At 49.5% G+C, this 22475-nt stretch overlaps 1 protein-coding gene and 1 long non-coding RNA gene across 2 annotated transcripts in view; one reads left to right on the forward strand and one right to left on the reverse strand.

The window, feature by feature from the left end:
• The window catches only part of LOC132379365 (uncharacterized), an 82895-nt gene extending 73258 nt beyond the window's left edge, over positions 1-9637 (reverse strand). Inside the window, exon 1 of the long non-coding RNA XR_009507400.1 lies at positions 8598-9637. This is a non-coding gene — a long non-coding RNA (uncharacterized LOC132379365). The remainder of the gene's footprint in view (positions 1-8597) is intronic.
• The window catches only part of dnmbp (dynamin binding protein), a 159116-nt gene that overhangs the window by 93606 nt on the left and 43035 nt on the right, over positions 1-22475 (forward strand). Inside the window, exon 4 of the mRNA XM_059947127.1 lies at positions 1997-3697. Within this exon, the coding sequence (XP_059803110.1) occupies positions 1997-3697 (1701 nt within the window). The remainder of the gene's footprint in view (positions 1-1996; positions 3698-22475) is intronic.

A 22475-nucleotide genomic window follows, 5' to 3' on the forward strand; every position in this document is an offset into this window, starting at 1 on the left:
TTGGTGCCAGAATGAGTGGCAACCCCTGTGGGCTGCTCCCAGCACACCTTTGGGTTGTGTTGGTTGTTAACACAAATGACACATCTCACTGCATGTTTCAGTGTACATGTGATAAATAAATTTGAATCTTCTGCGACACCTCTCACCACCTTGGGATGACTGAGAGCCCTGTCCATGCCGCCACTAAGCCGCTACCTTGCTTTATGAGGTACAGTGAAAAGCCTTGTTTTGTGTGTCCTCAGTACAGATTATTTAATATCAGCTAATATACAGAAGTGGGTGGAGATACGTCTCTACCAAAGGAGGTGTAAGGCACTCCTTCCCTCTGCTAGGCTGCAGGTCACCCTTGGGCAATGTGTAGCCCCTGCTTAGATGCCCCCCCTCCCCGATCAGGGTCACGTAGAGCCATAGAAGCAGGTGGTGCAATCACAAGTCCTGGTTATGCGACCACTGACATCAGGCAGACAATCTCTGAAGAGTATTGGTAATGGCTGGGGTCACCCATCTTGTAAAGACTCTGCCCAGAAGAAGGAAGTGGTAAACTACTCTGTGGAAAAATTTGCCCAGGGCAATTACAGTCGAAACCATGATGGCCCACGTCACACGACATGGCACATAATGAAGGAATGAATGAGCACAAAGAGAATAAAGAGTTAGAGTTATGGAGAGGGGGCATTGCCGTACAAGGTAGACTGTGAGGACATGAGCCTATTTTACTGTACTAGGGGTCCATTCAATAATATAACATGGGAGATCAAGAGTTCATCCCTAAAGTGCGTGAGGGGTCCTTTCAAGAGTCTGATAACAACTCGAAGCTGTCCTTGATCCTGGTGGCACGTACTTTTCTAACATTTGAGGGGGAAGAAGAGAGAATTTCCAAGGTGATTAGGCTCACCCTGTCCAATGCTGACCCCTTAATGAAGACCGGTGTATGTTCCTTTGACTTCCCCTTCCTGAAGTCTGTAATCACGTCCTTGGTCTTGCTGACCTTGAGGCCTTCTGCTGTGCAGAATCTCCAAGATCTGGGATGGTAAAGGCCAGTGGAGAGCATCTCCGCAGGAAAGAGGAACAGGTTCGAAGGAAGTGCGATGCCACTCCTGCCCCAACTCTTGTGGAAGATCATTACTTGGAGAAAGCCCTGGATAAGCTGAAACTGCTTTCTTTTGGGACACAAGGCACTGAGAAATAAATTGAAGGAGGTGTGTAAAATCATGAGGGCCTGGCGGTAAAATGGGTCCTTCCTGTTTCTCTCAGAGAGTGGGATCAGAGGCTTGAAATGACTGGTGAAAGGAGCAGAGGGAGGGTTGTGGGGTTGGGAGCACTCCAGTGAGAGGATGGAGGAGTTGAATGGTACTGGACCATTGTGGCGAGGGAGACCAGTCCCTTCACCGGAGGGGCCTGCAGTTTAATTGCTTCCATGAAGTAATTTGGCTCTAATATCCTGTTGGCTCACCATTCCCGTCTTTCTCTTTCCCTCCCGCCCCTCGCTCCTTCCTCACCTCCTGTCCCATTCTCCCCCCTCCAACCCTCTAATTGCTTCCTGCATGCCCCCTCCACCCCCTCGCTGCCTCTCACCCACTACCTCCTCACTCCCTTCGACTTCTCACTGCCTCCCCCTCTATCTGCTTTACTCCCTCTACCCTTCCCTCCCTCTCTCCTCACTGCCCACCACACTCCTCAATATGCCTGTTTCCTCTTACTTTCTTTCTCAACCTCCCTTGTCTTACTTTGTCCCTCCATACCTCTCAACCTCTTTTTTCATGCCTCAATCCTTCCATTTTCTGCTCCTCACCTTCCCTACCTCCCCTCCCCTTCCCTCCCTCCCCTCCTCACCTCCCCTACCTCCCCATCTCTCCTTTCAACACTTCTCTCCCCTCTCTCTCCTTCCCCTCCTCTCTCTCCCTCTCCCCTCCTCTCCATCCCTCCCCTTGACCCCTCCTCTCTATCCCTCCCCTTGACCCCTCCTTTCCCCTTGCCCCCCTCTCTCCTTCCACAGGTGACATAGTGGTTGTGGAGGACTCCCTGGATGGACACTGGCTCCGGGGCCGCACCTCCTGGGGCTCGAGGGGAGCCTTCCCCGCCTCCTGCACGCGAGAACTGCACCTGTCCACGCACGCCCGCCAGCACTCCCACAAGCCACTGGGTGAGCTGCCGCCTTACGCCCTGGGCCGGGCCCGGGCCCTGATGGGGCTGTCCGCTCAGATGCCTGAGGAGCTGGACTTTGCCGAGGGGGACGTCATCACCATTGTGGGGGTGCCGGAGCCCGGCTGGTTCGAAGGGGAGCTGAACGGCAGGAGGGGCATCTTCCCCGAGGGGTTTGTGGAGCTTATGGGGCCTCTGCAGTCACCCAAGACCACAGGCTTTGAGGATGGGGAAGTGGAGGACAAGGTAGAGAGGCTGGAGGTCCCAATTGAGAAGGAAAGTGAGGGACAGGAGGTCCCAGTTGAGGAGGTAGAAAAGGAAGGTGAGGGACAGGATGTCCCAGCTGAGGACCCAGAAGATCCCACCAGGTCAGCTCTCTATGGTGTGGCCATGTATGACTTCCAAGCACTGGAGGCGGAAGAGCTGGACTTTTCCAAGGGGGATAGGATTCGGATCACAGCAACACTGGAGGATGGTTGGCTGCAAGGTACCTTGGCTGGCAGGACGGGGATTTTCCCACTACGCTTCGTCAGGCTGCAGGGCGGCAGCGGAGAGCCTCCGAGCCTGGAGGCCAGGCCGGGGCCGAGGTGCGAGACAGATGCCAGTGCCGGTCAGCTGGGTCCTGCGGCCGGTCCAGGATCGGTTGGGGCACCCAGTCTCCCATCCCTGCCGGCGGTGTCTGCTTGTCCCGAAGCCTTAGCTGAGGAGGTACGGGGCCCCCACAGTCAGTTAGACTCCGAAGGGTGGAGCTCCCAGGGTCAAGAGGGGTCAGAGCAGAGGGGCTCCCAGGGTCAGCAAGGGTCAGAGGGGTCAGGCTCCAAAGGTCAGGGGTCAGTGGGGTGGGGCTCCTGGGATCAGCAGGGATTGGGCTGCTGGGGTCAGCCATTGTCAGAGGGGCAGTACTTCCCTGGTCAGCAGGGGTCAGAGGTGATGATGAGCAGCTCTTCCGAGCATCCGGTGTTTCCCAGCCCAGTCCCGCGCGACAACGGATGGATCCCAGCGCCATCCCCCGCAGGCAGGTCCCCTCCCCCCAGGTGGGACCTGGACGCCAAGTTGTCGGAGCAGATCGAGGAGTTCGGCCGCAGCATCCCAGCCCCCAGGTCACAGGTCGCCTGGCCCGTCCGTCGCCGCTTCTCCATCTCGGACTTCAGCACCGAGCAGGATGTGGCCAGGGGCTCCGGCCGCGCTTCGACCCCTCCCCGAGCATCCAGGCCCGCCCCTCCCCGCCCCCTCACCCCCACCTCCTCCCTCCGCCCCTCCCGACCGGCACCCCTGCCCCCTCCCCGCAGGGGCGAGCTCGCCCACCCCAGGCGCCCTGCTCCGGTTCCGGATGCTTCCGGCTCTCTCCGAGAGGGGCACGGGGTTCACAGGCAAGCTGTCTGTGGTCGCGGCTTCTCCCCTCACCTGCCGACTGAGATGGACTGGGACCTTGAGACGCAGACCCACGATTCCCCGAGCTCTGCACTCCGGGACAGCCAGACTTCAGGGACCACAGAAAACCCGGAATTCTACCCCTCCAACATCGCGGCTCCGGAAGAAGAGTTCCAAACTCAAGGTAAGATAAAGCTGTGAGCTACACAAGACCTCTCCCTTACAGAGAAGAGCAGCCCCTTTTACTGACAACAACCTGAACATTCATTCTTCCTGCACCGTCGCTGTAAGTACCATCGACAAATTGTGTTGCCAGTCTGTGGAACCAGCTGCTGCTGAGTTAGACACAGGGTTTTTAAATGGAGTGTTAGCAGCAAGCTACTAGCATGGAGAGAAAATTAGCTGACGAGCAGAAATCAGAGAGTGGGCAGAAGGCTGCCGGGGAGGTATAGTTTTGGGGCCATAACCTTTCACCCTCTGCATTAACGTTGTGGATGAAGGGCCTCACAATCAGGTTTATTATCATGGGCGTCTTGTGTTATGAGTTGATGGGCAGAGCTGTCCCATGATGGAGCTGGCTACCTGCACACTGCAATACTAGGCCGTCATATAAACTACCAGAGGACGGCAAAGGTTACTTGGTTAGGCGAGGTTTTGGGAAATTTGGCAGGAGGTGGGCTGCTGTGTCCGTGTGTGCAGACTGGAGCTTTACTGTCCCAGACCCCCTTGCCCCTCCCGAAGGACCCCTGATGGGCAGAGGGGCAACTCTTCAACAACAACTTCTATTACTCTTTTCATCCATCTCCCGTGTTGTCCAACCTCCCTATCATTTCCACATACCCCTCCTCTGATTCCATCTGCCAACCAGCTCTGTTCCCACCCCTCTGCTCGTCAATCTGATAGTCATGTCTGCCCACCCCTCCTCCACTTCTGCCTCTCTCCTGCCTGTCTCTCCCTATCTCTTTAAGTGTATATCTCTGTATTTCTTTCTGTGTATATATATCTCTCTGTATTTCTCTTTCTGTGGATCTCTGTATTTCTCTGTGTATCTCTCTCCCTCTCTCTCTCTCTCTTACTTTAGTTTCTTGCTGCACCACCCTCTCTAATCTTGTTTGTATTCCGCACTGGGCAAAGCTGATTAATCCTTTACTCACTCTAGGGGTCATTGATCAGCCAATCAGTGGACAGAGAGTCACCCGGCTCTCGTATGCCTGAGTTGAGGTTAAGTTTCCACGGCGAGTCTGCGACAGTGTGTGAACACTGAGTCTGCACTGACATCACTGCCCACTGTGAGCTGAGTTTGCAGAGGAGGAGCCTTCATCTTTCCTTCCTGAAACACCTGTTTATTTTCCTTGAGCCCAGCCCAAGCCCTTGACTCATTCGAAGGAGCTGGTGTTTCGTTGGCACTGTCTGAGAGTCTACTTCCTCTCCCTGCCCCTCTGCTGCCCTTGAGAGGGTGCTGTAGTAGGGGTTGGCAGTGGGTGGGAGAGAGTTAGCCCCACTGCCCACTGGGGGTTCTCCCAGCAGGACTATGAAAGGCACCGTGCTCCTGGGTCAGCTCTCTCCGTACTGCTCGCTCAGTATGCAGGACTGGGAGTGCCAGGAATCTCGGCAGTATCGGCAATCTCGGGGTGTCGAGATGGGATCACTGACCAGGAACAGCCTGTACCGCAGGACAGCTCCAAGCACCTTCCGACACAGTGAGTTAGCGTTCAGACGGCAGCAGGTTCAAGGTGAGGGTTATCTCTCTCCCTCTCTCCCTCTCGTAATAATTTGTGGTTGAGTTCCCTCCATCGTTTCTGGTAATCTAAGATACTTAATCCTCTGTGCTACCCATTAAAGATTCCACCGCTCTGATTTTAAAGACACTCCCCCCCCCCCCCCCACAGTGAACCAGGAAGGATTTGCTTTTGAAAGGCCTCACCTTACTGAAAAGTCTGTTGCTACCCTAATGCACTGACTGCTCCATTTGCCTATTGCCATGTACATTTTCTCCTTGATAAAAGAAATCTTATTTTTAAAAAGTCCTAGCTTTGTCTACAAACCCCTCACCCCTCCTCACCCTCCAAACTTTTCCTCCTGGGATCTCCTGGCCTACTGTTCTGTGCTCTCGGACACTCCTGGTTTGGCTTGTTTGACCGTTGGATTGGATCTCCAAACGTGGGGATTTCTCCCTGCCCCTTCCCAGACCTCCTGTAAGGTGAGCTTGACTTATCACATGTACGTCGAAAAGTGAAATGTGTCATTTGTGTTAGCCGCCATTTGAATACGTGCCCAGACAAGCTGGCAAGTGTCATCAAGTTTCTGGCGCCAACATAGCATGCCCAGAACTTGCTGTACAAGCCCGCCTGTCTTTGGAATGTGGGAGGACACCGAGATGTCCAGAAGAAGCCCATGAGGTCACAGGGAGAATGTACAAACTCCGTAACCAACAGTGTCAGAATTGAACCTGGGTTACCGACACTGTAACACCTTACACTACACTGCTTCCCCTTCCTTGCTTTGCTCCTCGGAGCCCTCTGAGGAACATTTTGGTCAGTATTCTACACCCTCCGCATCTTGTTGGGTAGCCTTTAATGTCTGAAGGTGCAGTGAAAGTTTTGCTGTCGATATATAAACCGCAGGTTTTGGCAAGCAGATTGTGCCTGGTGTTTCGTTGCTAACTGTTGCAAGCAGACTGCGAGGTTGGGACGATAGCAACTTTGGCAGAAACCGTGGGGGTGAGTTTATGGCTGAGAGTGGAATAGTTGGGGGGGGGGGGGCTCAGTTACTGTCCCGTGTGGAAGGTCTGAGCACTGGCAGCCGCCCTCCCACGGTCCTGCATCTGAGCGTCTGGACAGTGCTCCGCTCTGTAGCAGAAGCTGTGTCTGCTGGAGCAAGGGGAAGGGTGATTTGTACCCCTCACCTGGACTCCCAGTCTGACTTCTGCCCTCTTCCTTTCCATTCCCAATGAGAGGGCTTGGACTGGAGAGTTGAAAGTTTATTCCCCACCATAGTTGCCACCCGACCCGCTCAGATCCTCCAGCATTTTTGCGTGTGTTGATCAGATTTTCGGAATCTCTTACATCTCCACATACTGCGCCCTGTTGCTGGAAAAGTTGCCCCTCAGCTCCCAATTAAATCTTCTGCCCCTCACCTTAAACCGATGCCTCGTAGTTCTGGATTCCCTCAACCCCCAAGGAGAAAGGCTTCGTGCGTTTTAGAGATACAGATGAGTTTTATTCGTCACGTGCGTTGAAACACACAGTGAAGTACATCATTTGCATCAAATCAAATCAGCAAGGATTGTTCTGGGGGCAGCCCACAAGTGCTTCCAGCCCCAGCTTAGCACGCCCACAACTTACTAACCCGCACCCCGTACGTCTTTGGAATGTGGGAGGAAACCGGGAGGATGTATTAACTCCTTACAGACAGCAGCGGGAATCGAACCCCAGTCTTCCTGCAGACCGTTGCACTGAAAGCTGTGTCGTCCACCATCGGACTTCAGGACTGGGAAAGGGGTGGAAGCACACTGGGTGGGGAGCGAAACAAAAATGTGGAGTTCCGGTGCGATTTCCTGGGAGGATTCACCGGTAGGCTCCAGCAAGGGGTCAGTGCGAGTTTCTGTGCTGTGGTCAGAGTGGGGTGACTGTGCGCTGAGGCAGCCCAACCTGTGGAATGCAGTTTAGCCTCCTGCAGAAACCTGAGCCAGGTGTCGCTGAGCCTCATTCCTGTCGTTACTATTCACCAGGTAACCAGGTACAATTCATTTCTTGTGGCCCCAGTCTCCCACTGCTCTCTTTCTGTCTCTCTCTCCCTCCCACAAAGGAGGAAATGAATGCCACTTGCTGTTTCTTTACACGCTCCTTCGACACTGCAATGTGAGATGGGCGGTGTTTCACAAGAGTCTTAAAGCGGCTGAAATCTAATACCCACATCAAGCTCATTGAGGTCGCTCTCCCAGGATGGTTCCCTGGCTCTTCTCCGCCCCCTCCCTCTCCAAAACAATAAAGAAAACTTGTGTCTTATGTTGATTTGGCCCATTCGCTCCCGGGAAAAGCAACCCCATGCAACAGAAACAACAAACTGCTGGAGCAACTCAGCAGGTCAGGCAGTATCTATGGAAATGAATAAACTGGTGGCATTTTGGCCTGAGACCCTTCATCGAGTCTGGAAAGGACGAGAGAAAGCGCCAGAATAAGAAGGCAGGAGGTGGGGAATCTAGAGTCAGCTCTGGTATCACTGGAATTAGTCGTGAAATTTGTTGTTTGTGGCAGCAATGCGTTGCAATGCATAATAAAACAACTATAAATTGCAATAGGTATGTATTTTTAAAAAGTGGCGCAAAAACAAACAGTGGTCATGGGTTCATTTACAAGAGAAAACCTGCAGATGCTGGAAATCCGAGCAACACACACAAAATGCTGGAGGAGCTCAGCAGGTCAGGCGGCATCTGTGGGGGGTGGGGGGGACCTTTTGGCAGGACCGTTTCATGACCTCGTGGTCCACTGAGAAATCTGCTGGGGAAGGAAAGAATCTGTTGCTGAAGTGTTGAGTGCATGTCTTCAACATAAATTTATAATCAAAGTACATATATGTCACCCTGTACAACCCTGAGATTCATTTTCCTGTGGGCATACTCAGCAAATACAAGTAACACAATAGAATTAATGAAGCACTGCCCCAACAGGACAGACAAGCAACCAACGTGCAACAAAAGTACTAATTAATAAATGAATAGATCAATATCGAGTACATGAGTTGTAGAGTCCTTGAAAGTAAATTTACTACCAAACTACATACTGCATATGTCACCATATATCTCACCACTGAGATTTATTTTCTTGCAGGGATACTCAATAAATCCGTAATATAATAATAATAATAATAATAATAATAATAATAATCATCATCATCATCATCATAATAGAGTCAGTAAGAGACTGCATCAACTTGGGTGTTCAACCAGTGTGCAAAAGTTAACAAACTGTGCAAATACAAAAAGAAAGAAAGAATAATAATAAATAAATAAGCAATAAATATCGAGAACATGAGCTGGTGGGACAAGTGAAGTTGAGTGAAGTTATCCCCTCTGGTTCAAATACCTGATGGATGAAGGGTAATGACTGTTCCTGAACCTGGTGGTGTGGGTCCTGAGGCTCCTGTACTTCCTTCCCGATAGTTGAGGATTAATAACCATTCCTGAACCTGGTGGTGTGGGTCCTGAGGCTCCTGTACCTCCTTCCTGACGGCAGTAGCAAAAAGCAAATGCTCTTGGTAGATACTTTCCTGTGACAGCGCTCCATATATGTGCTCAGTGGTTGGGGAAGGCTTTACCCATGATGGACTGGCTGTATCCACCACCTTTTGTAGGATTTTCCTTTCAAGAGCATTGGTGTTTTCATACCAGGCTGTGATATAACCAGTCAATATACTCTCCACCACATGTCTGTTGAAGTTTGTCAAAGTTTTAAATGACGTGTCAAATCTTCAAAAACTTCTAAGGGAGTAGAGGCACTGCTGTGCTTTCTTCGTAATAGCACTTATGTGCCACGCCCAGGAATAATAACGTCAAAGAATTTAAAGTTACTGACTGTCTCCGTCTCTGATCCCCTGATAAGGACTGGCTCGTGGGCCTCCGGTTGCCTCCTCCTGGAGTCTGTAATCAGTTCCTTGGTCTTGCTGATACTGAGTGAAAGGTTGTCCAATCACAACAAAAAATCTGCAGATGCTAGAAATCAAAGCTCGAAAGAAAAGTCCTGCCAAAAGATTTTGGCCTGAAATGTCAACTGTACTTTTTTCCATAGATGCTGCCTGGTCTGCTGAGTTCCTCCAGCTTTTTGTGCGTGTTGTTTTGAGTGTAAGGTGGTTGTTGTGACACCACTCAGCCAAGTTTACATTCTCCCTCCTAAATGCTGATTCAAGATCCAAAAACTTCATTGTCATTCTAACCGTACATCAGCTCTGCAGGGCAGAATGAGACAGCGTTTCCCAGGGGCAGTGCAAGCATAACATAACAAACGCAACACTAAATAATAAACATAACAATAAATAGTAAAACACAGCAGCCACATGTCAGTTAAAAACAAGTTAAAAGTGTCCAAAGCAGAGTCAGGTTGAGCAGCTATTTAGCAGTCTGACTGCCTGTGGGAGGAAGCTGTTTAGTAGCCTTGTTTTGATGCTCCTGTAACGTTTACCTGATGGCAGAAGAACAAACAGTTCATGGAGAGGGTGTGAGGGGTCTTTAATGATAATTGCACATGAGCAATTATTGAAAAACAAACGTGTTGGAGGAGCAAGATAGCATCTACAGAAAAGGAAAGAACAGATTAAGTTGGAGGAAGTTACTGCTGCACATACGACTCTGAAAGAGGTCTTGGACAGAAGGTAGGGAGACCCCAATAACCTTCTCTGCTCCCCTAACCACCCTCTGCAAGGCTTTTTTGTCGGCAGCACTACAGCTGGAGTACCAGGTTGTGATGCACGCTGTCAACCACGCCTCTGTAGAACGTCAATGCCACCTTTGATTCATGAACAACATCTGGTGCTACTGGCAGATCATCCACTCAGGGAAAGATGCTCTTTGGTCGGCCCGAAACTTGATGGTCTACCAGCACACGGAGATGTCCGTGGGGGAATGCTGCCGACTGGCACATCCTCGGCTGCAGGAGTACGTGCTGAGGGACGCACTCAAACTCGGTGCAGCCACCACAAGGACCCGGAGGGGAAGGACCACAGTTTAGGGTTCTTCTCCCACGGAAGTTGAGAGGTAGGGTGGCGGGGTGTATGCCCCTCCACACTTTTAGCCACCCACGTGGCATTCTGTTGTTTCATATTTACATCCCGTTGAGGGGGTAAGCTCCCCTCAACAACGGGATGTAAGTATGAAACAACAGATTGCCACGTGGGTGGCTAAAAGTGTGGAAATGTACAGACCGTAATGGAAACATTTGTGAAAGATTGAGAGACATGGAATGTTTTGTTTTGTTTAAAAAAAACAATAGTGGTGTCTTCAGCAAACTTAAATATGACATTGGAACTGTGCTTAACCTCACAGTCATAATTGTAAAGTGAGTGGAGAAGGGGCTAAGCACACTGTACTCGCTTCACAATTATGACTGTGAGGCTAAGCATGGCTCCAGAGTCATATTGGAGCACCCATGCTGAGAGAGATTATAGAGGAAATGTTGCCAGTTCGAACTAACTGGTGTCTGCGAGTGAGGAAGTTGAGGGAACCGTTCCCAGCCCCTCTACCGCCTCCTTGATGGTTGCGATGAGATGAGGGCATGCCCTGGATGATGAGGGTCCTCAGTGTTGGGGGCTGCCTTTCTGAGGCATCGCCTTTGAAGGTGGAGAGGCTGGTACCCATGATGGAGCCGGCTGAGTTTGCAACTTACTGCAGCCTTTTCCGATCCTGTGCAGTGGCCCCTCCATACCAGACGGTGATGCAACCGGTTAGGATGCTCACTATGGTACATCTGTAGAAATTTGTGAGAACCTTTTGGTGACATACCAAATCTCCTCAGACCCCTAATGAAATATCAAAAGTTCAAAGTAAGTTTATTATCAAAGTACGTATATGTCACCATATACAACCCTGGGATTTGTTTCCTTGCGGTCATTCACAGTAAGTCCAAGAAAGACAATAAAATCAATAAAAGACCACACCCAACTAGGTGGACAAACAACCAATATGCAAAAGATATCGAACTGTGTAAATACAAAAGAAAAATAAATAAATATCAAGAACATGAGGTTCAGAGTCCTTGAAAGTGAGACCGTAGGTTGTGGGAACAATTCAGTGAAGTTATCCCCTCTGGTTCAAAAACCTGTTGTTTAAGAGGTAATAACTATCCCTGAACCAGGTGGTGTGGGATCTAAGGCTCCTGGACCTCCTGCCCTATGGCAGCCGTGAGACGAGTGTATGTCCTTTGTGGTGGGGGCTCCCAATGATGGATGCTGTTTTCCTGACGCTGCTCCATGTAGATATGCTCAATGGTGGGGAGGGCTTTACTCAAGATGGACTGGGCCATATCCACGACTTTATGTAGGATTTTCTGTTCGAGGGAATCGGTGTTTCCATACCAGGCTGTGATGCAACCAATCAGTATACTCCCCAATGCACAAATATACAAGTTAGTCAAAGTTTTAGATATCGTGCCGGATCTTCACTAACTCCTAAGGATAGCCACTGTCGTGCCTTCTTTGCACTTGCGATATTATGCTGGGTACAGGATAGATCCTCAGAGATGTTGACACCCAGGAACTTGAGATTGTTCAACCTTTTCCACTTCTTATCCCTCGATGACGACTTGTGTGTGTTCCCTCGATTTACCCTTCCTGAATTGTACAGTCAATTCTTTGGCCTTACTGATATCGAGTGGAAGGTTGTTGCTGCAGCTCCTCTCAACGAGCTGATCTGGCTCACTCCTGTGTGCCTCCTCATCACCATCTGAAGTTCTGCCGAAAATAGTTGTGTCATTGGCAAAATTGTAGATGGCATTTGAGCTGTTGCTAGCCATGGGTGAAGAGAGAGTAGAACAGTGGGCTAACACGCATCCTTGAGGTGTGCCAGTGTTGATTGTCTGTGAGGAAGCGATGTTATTTCTGATCTGCACAGACTGTGGTCTCCCAGTGAAGAAGCTGAGGATCCATTTGCAGAGGGAGGTACAGAGGCTCAGATTTTGGAGCTTGTTGATTAGAACTGAGGGTCTGATTGTGTTGAACACTGAGCTGAAGGAGGACACGTGTTGAAGGAGTATAAGCTAGAAGGTTAGAGATGAATTTCCCTTTCTGTCATTCTACAAATAGAAATAGAAAGCCTACAGCACAATACAGGCCCTTCAGCCCACAAAGCTGTGCCGAACATGTCCTTACCTGAGAAATTACCTAGAGTTACCCATAGCCCTCTTTTTCTAAGCTCCATATACCTGTCCAGGAGTCTCTTAAAAGACCCTATTGTATCCAACGCCACAAGCAGCCCATTCCACGCACTCACCACTCTCTACGTTTAAAAAAAACACCAACTACCCCGATATCTCCTCTGTATCTACTTCTAAGCATCTTAAAACTGTGCTCTCTTGTGTTAGCCATTTCTGCCCTGGGGAAAAGCCTCTGACTGTCCACACAAAGCCTCTCTCAGGTCACCTCTCATCCTCTGTTGCTTCAAAGGAGAAAGGCTGTATTCACTCAACCTATTCTCATAAGGCATGCTCCCCAATCCAGGCAACATCCTTGTAAATCTCCTCTGCACCCTTTCTATGGTTTCCACATCCTTCCTGTAGTGAGGCAAACAGAACTGAGCACAGTACTCCAAGTGGGGTCTGACCACGGTCCTATATAGCTGCAACATCATGACTGGTCTGAAAGCTTTTCTCTCACCTGTCCGAAAGATCTTGTTTGATTTTTCTGCCATCCAAGAGTAATATACAGAAGCCAATTCACCCACTGGCCACGCAGGGGGTGAATAGCACCTGCAATCGCCGAGCGGGGCAATATTCCTGCTGCTGTCTGTAAGGAGTTTCTGTGACCACCAGGGTTTCCTCTGAGTGCTAAAAAGGAGCCTGTACATGATCCATATCTCTGCACGTTTGTGTGTCTGCCGAAAAACTTTTCAAACCCCGCTACTGGATCTGCCTCTGGCAGCCCCTTCTAGACACTTACATTTCACTCTGTGTTTAAATGGAAATCCTGTCTCCATTCATCTTTAAATTTTTCCCCTCTCATCTTAAGCACAGGTTCTCTAGGGTTTGGCATTACTGAGGTGAAAGATTCCAACTGTCTCAGAATTCTTTTCTGTGAGATTCCCCTCCCCCCCCCAACCCCCAGCCTCTGTTCAAAAGCAAACAATTCACCACTTCTGCATGTAGGAACACGGAGAAGGCTTGGAGTGTGAGTTCTCAACCTGGGGTACACGGACCCCTCGCTTAATGGTAGGTTGGGGACCCCCTAGTTTAGAGGGACGTGGGCCAAATGCTGGCAAATAGGGACCAGCTGAGGTCAGCGGTTGTGTTGGCATAAACGAAGGGCCTGTTTCATGCTGCAGAATTCTCTAATTCTAAATTTAAGGTGGAACAACAGAGAGAAGATCTGTAATTTTTTATTTAGCTTTGGTCTATTTGTCACATGGAGTGAAATGCATCTTTTCCATCAGCAATCAAAATGTACTGGGGGGGTGGGGGGGTTGACGGCAGCTCTCAAGTGTGGCCATGTTTCCGCCGTGAACATAGCAAGCCCACAACTTACTAATTCTAACCCAAGCAAACTGGAGCACCCGCAGGAAACCCATGCAGTTACAGACTCCTCACAGGACAGGGGCGGGAATTGAACCCCCAGTGGTGGTTGCTGGAGCTGTAAGTCTTTGCGCTAACCGGTACTCTGCCGTGCCAACCGTACAGATAGGAAAGGTTTGCGAGAGGAACGTGGCCCAAACGCTTCCAAATGGAGCTGGCTCAGGTAGGCAGCATGGATAAGATGGGCAGAAGGGCCTGTAGCCATGCTGTCTATGACTCTAAATTTAAAAAAGAGGGAGGAGGGAGGTGGGGGGAAGGGCAGAGAAAAGACCTGTAGCCAGAGAGGTTTTGTTTTTATTTCGGATTTGCAGTGCTAGCAGTTTTTTTTTTGTGTGTTACTATGGGCGAGGTAGTTTTGTTTGGTGGAATGCCAAACGAACAACGACCAATGATGAAGTGGAAGAAGATAGGAATGCCTGGGACAGTTGGAACGGGAAGGCTGGGTGCCAATACCCCTAGGGCGATTTTGAGAGATTTTATTGCCAAGGTGCCAATAGCCAACAGGACAGCACAGTGAAACAGCGAGAACAAACACTGCCTCGCACCTCGTAGGTTCAAATCCGACTTCAAGCCCTGTCTCTGTGGAGTTTGCACGCTTCCTCCCACGTCCCAAAGGCATAGAGTCATAGAGCACCACAGCACCAAAATCGGCCCTTTGGCCCATCTAGTGTGATCTTGTTCAATCAACCTACACCTGGACCCCTCCACCTCTCTGAAATCAATCCCACATCCACCTCTTCTACTGGCAGCTCAATCCACACTCGCACCAGCCTCTGCGTGAAGACCTACCCCTCATGTTCCCCTTAAACATTTCACCTTTCACCCTTAACCCATGACCCCTAGTTCTCATCTCGCCCAACCTCAGTGGGAAAATGTCTGCTCACGTTTGCGTAAGGGTCAGTAGGTTAGTTTTTTCTACTATAAATCATGCCTGGTGTGCCGATGAGTGGGGAGTGGATGGGAATGGGGAGAGTTGAAAATAGATTTGGGTCAGAAGAACATAAGTGGAAGGTTGACGGTCAGTGCAGACTGGAGGGGCCAAAGAGCCCATTGCTGTGTAGTATCTACAGTATCTGTGGCTCTAAGTGTTTGAGTGCTAAGGTAGGATCGAGGTCTTGAGGTCCACACAGGAGATGAATCATCAGCCATCAGTTATTTAATTTTTATTTTATTTAGGGATACAGTTTGGTAACAGGCCCTTCCAGGGTAGTGAGCCTGCTCTGACCAATTAACCTACTAACCGGAAAGTGGGAGGAAATCGGAGCTTCCCAAGGAAGCCCACACAGGGAGAACATACAAGCTCCTTACAGGCAGCAGCGGGAATTGAACCCAGGTCACCGGCACTGTCATGGTGATGTGCTAGCCTCTGCCACCCCTCATTGGGACTGACTGCAGGAAATCCCTCTCCAGTGGCACTATTGGAGCACCTTCACCCTAGCGTAGCTCATCACCAATTGGAATGGGTTTATTATTGTCACGTGTACCGAGGGACAGTGAAAACCTTGCCTTGCACGTCGTTCGTACTGATCAAATCTTTATATAGTGTGTTGAGCTCAACAAGGCAAAACAATCTCAATGAAGATTTACAGAGAAGTTGCAGTGCAAGGATCATGATAAGATGGTTTGTGAGGTCCTGTCCATTTTGTTGTACTGAGGAACCATTTAAAGCATGTTCCACCAGGCCCAAGGACAGCTCCTAACCTACTGTTATATATTCAGTAGCTATATAACAGTGGGGTAGAAACTATCCTTGAGCCTGGAGTTACATGCTTTCAGGTTTTTGTATCTTCTGCCTGATGGTGGCATCACACTAAAAATGCTGGAGAAACTCAGCAGGCTAGGCAGCGTCTCTGGAAAAGAGTACAGTCAACGTTTCGGGTCCTGCTGAAGGGTCTTGGCCTGAAATGGCGACTGTTTACTTTTTTCCATAGATGCTGCCTGACCTGCTGAGTTCCTCCAGCATTTTGTGTGTGTTGCTCGGAAGTCCCAGCATCTGCAGATTTTCTCCTGTTTGTGAATGTCTGTGGTGGGTGGGTCTACGATAATGTTGACTGCTATACCTAGGCAGTGGGAGGGGTAGACACGAGATTCTGCAGATGCAGGAAATCCAGAGTAACACGCACAAAATGGTGAAAGAACTCAGTATTTCAGGCAGAGACCCCTTCATCAGGACTGGAAAGGAAGGGGGAAGAAGTCAGAGTAGAAGATGGTGGGAGGGGAAGGAGTAAAAGCTGGAAGGTGATGGGCAAAGGACCTACGCCCTAGACCGTCTGGGCAATCCAACAAGTTCCCTCCTCCTCACGGTAACCAGGAAACCTGGGGCGTGCTAGGTCTGAGCTGTTATCACTCAGAGCGTTTGCTCTTATCTCGCCAGTTGAGCACGACAGTTAGACTGGCTCGTTGTATAACTAGTGTGCAAAGGGCAAGCTCTCATTGATCAAAGGACCCTGGCCTTCTAAACTATGAAGGAAGTTTCTGTTGGCCAGGCAGGTTTCAGTATAAACAACAGCACTTTATGTTCCCCTTGAGCAGCCCACAACTCAACTGTAAAAACGTTAAATTTTTACAATTTCAGGTAACCAACTGTGTTCGATTCTCACTTCTACTGTTACAACTAGGTTTCCCCTCCCTTTTATGTCCCTTCCACTTAGTTCCTCCCTAATCATCATATAGAACACCCATCCCCAGCTCGATCCATCCACCATGGTCCAAGCACCAGGCTCCTAAACCAGAATGGTCACTTCCGTGGTCTTGCCGACATTGCTCCAAGCAGAACAATCTCTGTATCCCCCGCAACCTTGCAATGTGCTCTCTCTCACACTTGCCCTCCTGCTCGCCTCCACGAGGGGCAACTGATCTACAGTCACCCCTTTGGACGTGGGTAGAAAGTGGAGCGCCTCGTTGGTTGGTGTGTGGGAGGGTAGGAGAGCGGCCAGTTCTGCTGCTGCTGCTTGTGGTGTTCCGCTGAACAATGTGCGCCTGCCCTGTTGCCCGGAGGGTGCGGTGATCCTTGTTGTGTTGTTGTTGTCTGCGGGCAAGCTTTGTTGGCGCAGGAGCGGGCGGCAACACTTGTGGGCTGCCCCCGGCGCAAGTTTGTCTGGTGTTGGTTGCTAACGTGAACGATGCATTTCACCGAGCAAACACGAGGAAATCTGCAGATGCTGGAAATTCAAACAACAACACACACAAAATGCTGGTGGAACACAGCAGGCCAGGCAGCATCTATAGGAGAAACGCTGTCAACGTTTCGGGCCAAGACCCTTCGTCAGGACTTACATTTCTCTCCCATTTCCCGCACATCTGCCCTCACTCCATCCGCCCGCCACTCCACTCGGGATAGGGTTCCCCTTGTCCTTACCTACCACCCCACCAGCCTCCAGGTCCAAAGTATAATTCTCCGTAACTTCCGCCACCTCCAACGGGATCCCACTACCAAACACATTTTTCCCCACCCTCTCTTTCTGCTTTTCATAGGGATCGCTCCCTACACGACTCCCTTGTCCACTCGTCCCCCCCATCCCTTCCCACCGATCTCCCTCCTGGCACTTATCCTTGTAAACGGAACAAGTGCTACACCTGCCCTTACACTTCCTCCCTCACCACCATTCAGGGCCCCAGACAGTCCTTCCAGGTGAGGCGATACTTCACCTGTGAGTCAGCTGGTGTGGTATACTGCGTCCGGTGCTCCCAGTGTGGCCTTTTATATATTGGCGAGACCCGACCCAGACTGGGAGACCGTTTCGAGGAACACCTACACTCGGTCCGCCAGAAAAAGCAGGATCTCCCAGTGGCCACACATTTTAATTCCGCGTCTCATTCCTATTCTGATATGTCTATCCATGGCCTCCTCTATTGTCAAAATGAATCCAAACTCTGGTTGGAGGAACAACACCTTATATACCGGCTGGGTAGCCTCCAACCTGATGGCATGAACATTGACTTCTCTAACTTCTCTTAATGCCCCTCCTCCACTTCTTACCCCATCCCTGACATATTTAGTTGTTTGCCTGTTCTCCATCTCCCTCTGGTGCTTCCCCCCCCCCTCCCCACCTTCTTTCTCCCGAGGCCTCCCGTCCCATGATCCTTTCCCTTCTCCAGCTCTGTATCACTTTCGCCAATCACCTTTCCAGCTCTTAGCTTCACCCCACCCCCTCCGGTCTTCTCCTATCATTTCGCATTTCCCCCTCCCCCCACTACTTTCAAATCCCTTACTATCTTTCCTTTCAGTTAGTCCTGACGAAGGGTCTCGGCCCGAAACGTTGACAGAGCTTCTCCCGCCTGGCCTGCTGCGTTCCACCAGCATTTTGTGTGTTGTTGTTTGAATTTCCAGCATCTGCAGATTTCCTCGTGTTTACATTTCACTGTATGTTTTGATGTGCGTGTGATGAATAAATGAACCTGAATCACAGGGCAGAAGTGCAGACTCCACGCAGGAAGCGCCAGATGACTGAACCCTGGTCGCTGGGGCAATGAGGCTGCAGCATACCCGCTGTGCCACTGGGCCGTCCTGCTAACCGTAGCGGAACACGACTGAGACAGTGAGGATGGGACCATGGAAGTATTTGTACAGCAAGACATAAACATTTTACAGTGAGGGAGTGTACAGTATGGATTTTATGATCCTAAGGTGGAAAATTAGACCATAAGACATAGGAGCAAAATTTGCCCATCGAGTCTGCTCCACCTTTCCATCATCCCTCTCGACCCCATTCTCCTGCCTTCCTCCCATAACCTTTGACACCCAAGCTAAACAATAAATATTCCCAGTGACTTCACAGCAGTCTGTGGCAATGGATTCCACGGATTCAACTGGCAAAAGAAATTCTTCCTCATCTCTGTTCTAACAGCCATCCTTGTATTGTGAGGCTGTGCCCTCTGGTCCTGGACTCCCCTACTGGAGGAATCATCCTCTGCAAATCCACTTGCTCGAGGCTTCTCGATATTTGAGGGGTTTCAATGAGATCCCCCCCCCCTTCATTCTCCTAAACCCCAGTATTTCACGATTGAGATCACACTCCAGAGTTAGAAATAGACTTTGAGCGTGTTACTTTGTGGTTTGAATTTAGTTTTTCTTTATGTTTTTTAAATTCTAATTGTGTTCTTTCTCACATCATTTCCATTTAATTTGTGATTGTTGCTTCTGTGCCTGGGATGCTGCTGAAAGGAAGTCTTCCACTGCACGTTTCAGCACCATGCACTGGTGCCTCTGACGGTGAGCTTGACTGTGACTTTGACTGGAGCAATCCAGGACCCTGCCAAGATAGTACTGTCATTGGTAGTACAAACGCCTTAAATGGGCACATTAGATTAGACAGAACAGGGCTACTCTAATGCACTTTCTGGGTTACAAGTGCCCGGTTATGGGCACCCCGTACGTACAAGCGAGTTTTTGGGAGACCCAGTGGAGCAGATGGGGGCAGATTTGCCAACTGCTGCAGGGTGGTATGTACCTTCTGACAGGTGGGGATGGGACATTCCAGCCCCCCAACCCTGTTTCCCTCTTAGTATCCCCCCCCCCCCAAGCTAGAGGACTCAGGGGTCTGGGTGAAGCCAGGGTGCTCAGCAGATCAGTGAGGCCTCCTGGTGTCAGTCCTCCCAGGCCTGCTCGCCCTCCCGTCACCACAGCTCATTTCCAACTTGAACAGTTCAGGATGGGAACCGTTCCATCTACGGAACATTCTGTAAAAGCACACAAAATGCTGGAGGAACTCAGCAGGCCAGGCAGCATCCGTGGGAAAAAGTACAGTCAACGTTTCGGCCTGAAATGTCAACTGTACTTTTCTCCACAGATGATGCTTGGCCTGTTGATTTCCTCCGGCATTTTGTGTGTGTAGCTCGGATTCCCAGCAGCTGCAGATTTTCTCTTGTTTGTGACTAACGTTCTGTAGATAGTTTCTATCCAAATTTATATTAAAATTTCTGTTCCATTCTCTACTGTAATTCACTCCAACATATGCTCTCTGCTGACTGCAAAAAATATAATCTGCTTATTATTTCATTGCTGTTGGACGCTTGTGTGCGAGGCAGCTCCTGTTATCTACATTAGGACAGATCCTGCTCACTCAGATTCAGATCCAGGAGTGGCCACGCTGCGTCCACTCTCCGGTTGGAGGAGCAACACCTCAATTTCCGTCTGGGTAGCCTCCAACCGGATGGCTGAACATCGATTTCTCCAACTTCTGATAATTCCTCCCCCTCTCCCCTTTTATCCTTCTTGTCACCTGCTTATCACACCCCTCCTCCCGTGCACCTCCCCCTTCCCTTTCTCCATTGGTCCACCCTCCTATCAGATTCTTGCTTCTCCGGCCCATTTACCTTTTCCACTTATCACCTGCCAGTTTCTCACCTCATCCCCTCTTCCCCCAGCCACCCAGTTTCACCTCTCACCTAGCTTGTACTTTTAACCTCCCCTCCCCCCCTGCTTTTATTCCGGTTTCTTCATTTCCAGTCCTGATGAAGGGTTTCAGCTCAAAACATGGACCGTATATTCCTTTCTGTGGATGCTGCCTGACCTGCTGAGTTCCCCCAGCATTTTGTGTGTGTTACTCAGGAATTCTAGCATCTGCAGAATCTCTTGCATTCAAATGTATTTACCACATGTACATCAAAGCATACAGTGAAAATCATTACTGCTGCTATTCAGTGGGTTACAGTGGTTTGGGATTTTTTTTTCAGGATTGTGGAAGTCTAGTCTTTCCCAACTTCCAGTCCAAAATCCAGAACTCCGGGTTTTTGCTGCTCTCTTGCAGAGGCTGTAGTAATCTCCTCTGCCCCTCTTTCAGTGTATTTCATTAATTCAAATGCTAATGTGACCCCTTCAGTCAGCCATCTGAATCCTGTGGGTCAGGGTGTGTGTGTGTGGATGGCTGCATGAGAGGGCGGTTCTCGTGCAGCAGGCGTGATTCGAAGCAAGCCCAGGCACCTTTGGAGATTGAGTAAGAAAGAGGAGGGGAAAGGCCCAGAACGGTTCAGTGGAGGTGATGGGGTGGGATTCAACTGAGATCGGTGGCCTGACTTACTACACCAGGTAAGGAAGAGTTGAGTTTCGGTGTGTCTGTGAAAGAAAGTCTGAGAGAGTCGGGCAGTGTTTGAGTCAGAGTGCCGACTGTGGGAGAGAAAAGCTCAGTCCAAAATGCTGGAGGGACTCGGTGTGTTGGGCAGCTTCTACGGCACAATATTGTAGTCAAGGAGCCTGAACTGTTTCATACCCTAGCGATCTTAGAAAGTGTCACAGGGGAGAGAGAGAAAGATCGGCTTTCTTCATCACACGTCCATTGAAACGTACAGAGAAATGTGTTGTCTGCATCAAATTAAAGCAGTGAGAATTGTGCTGGGCATCCCACAAGTGTCACCACTATCTGGCGTGACAATTCAGTAACCTTATCTGTATACCTTTTTGGAATGTGGGAGGTTGCTGGAATATCCAGAGGAAATAAGCACAGTCACGGGGTGAAAGTACAAACTCCTTATAGACAGCAGCAGGGAATCGAGCCCTGATCTGACAACCAGTACTGTCGAGTGGCGCTAACTGTCTCACTGCTGTGCTGTCCTTTACGTTACCACGGTAGATGCTGAGAATGAGATTTTCTTTTCCCCCAAGGCTGGGGAAACTAGACTGTAGCAGACCCTGAGACAGGATCATTTGGCTCTGTGCAATTATGTCCAAGAAGGCTGTGAATTTCTGTAAAATCTCTTGCCGTTCTGAGTCAGAGTAAGAAGATTTGTTTGGTAGGTTGTTTGGTGATTACTCACAATGAGCCACGGTGATCAGTGACGGGCTCCCAGCAGTCTGCAGTTACTATTAGTGAGAGAGACCATCTGTTCTGATACAAATCCAGGTGGGGAAATGAACTGTGAGGAAGATACGAAAAATGTGGACAGGTGAAGCAGGTGGGCAAGGTAGTGGCAGGAGTTCTGTGAAGAAGAGACTGTTTTAAATGATGTGTAGATAAATAGACCATATGACATAGGAGCAGAATCAGGCCACTTGGCCCATCGAGACTTCTGTTAATCCATCGTGGCTGATTTATTATCCCACTCAACCCCATTCTCTTGCCTCCTCACCGTGATCTTCGACATTCTTAGTAATCAAGTTCCTATGAGACTCCACGTTAAATATATCCAATTACTTCTCGGTGGACCGGATGGTTGAATTCTGCTCCTATGTGTTCTGGATTTGACAATGAATTCCACAAATTCACCACCCTCTGGCTAAGAAAATTCATTCTTAATCTGCCCTAAAGAGCCATCCTTCTATTCTGAGGCTCTCCCGCTATAGGAAACATCCTCTGCACGTCCACTCTGTCTGGGCCGTTCAATATTTGATAAGTTTCAGTGATATTTCCGCCCCCCCCCCCCACCACCATTATTGTAAACTCCAGCGAATACTGGCCCAGAGCTATCACGCACCAACCCTTTTCTTTCCTGGAATCGTTCTCGAGAGCCACAGTAGATAGATAGATAGATACTTTATTCATCCCCAAGGGGAAATTCAACATTTTTCCAGTGTCCCATACACTTATTGTAAAAACTAATTACATACAGTATTTAACTCAGTATAAATATGATATGCATCTAAAATCACCCTCCCAAAAAGCATTAATAAATAGCTTTTAAAAAGTTCTTAAATAGTTTACTAAAGTGCATTGAGTGGTAACTTAAGCTCAGTCCTAACCTCGGCACTTTAACATG

The sequence above is a fragment of the Hypanus sabinus genome, chromosome 22 (genome assembly GCF_030144855.1).
Source record: "Hypanus sabinus isolate sHypSab1 chromosome 22, sHypSab1.hap1, whole genome shotgun sequence".
In the NCBI taxonomy this organism is placed as follows: Eukaryota; Metazoa; Chordata; class Chondrichthyes; order Myliobatiformes; family Dasyatidae; genus Hypanus; species Hypanus sabinus.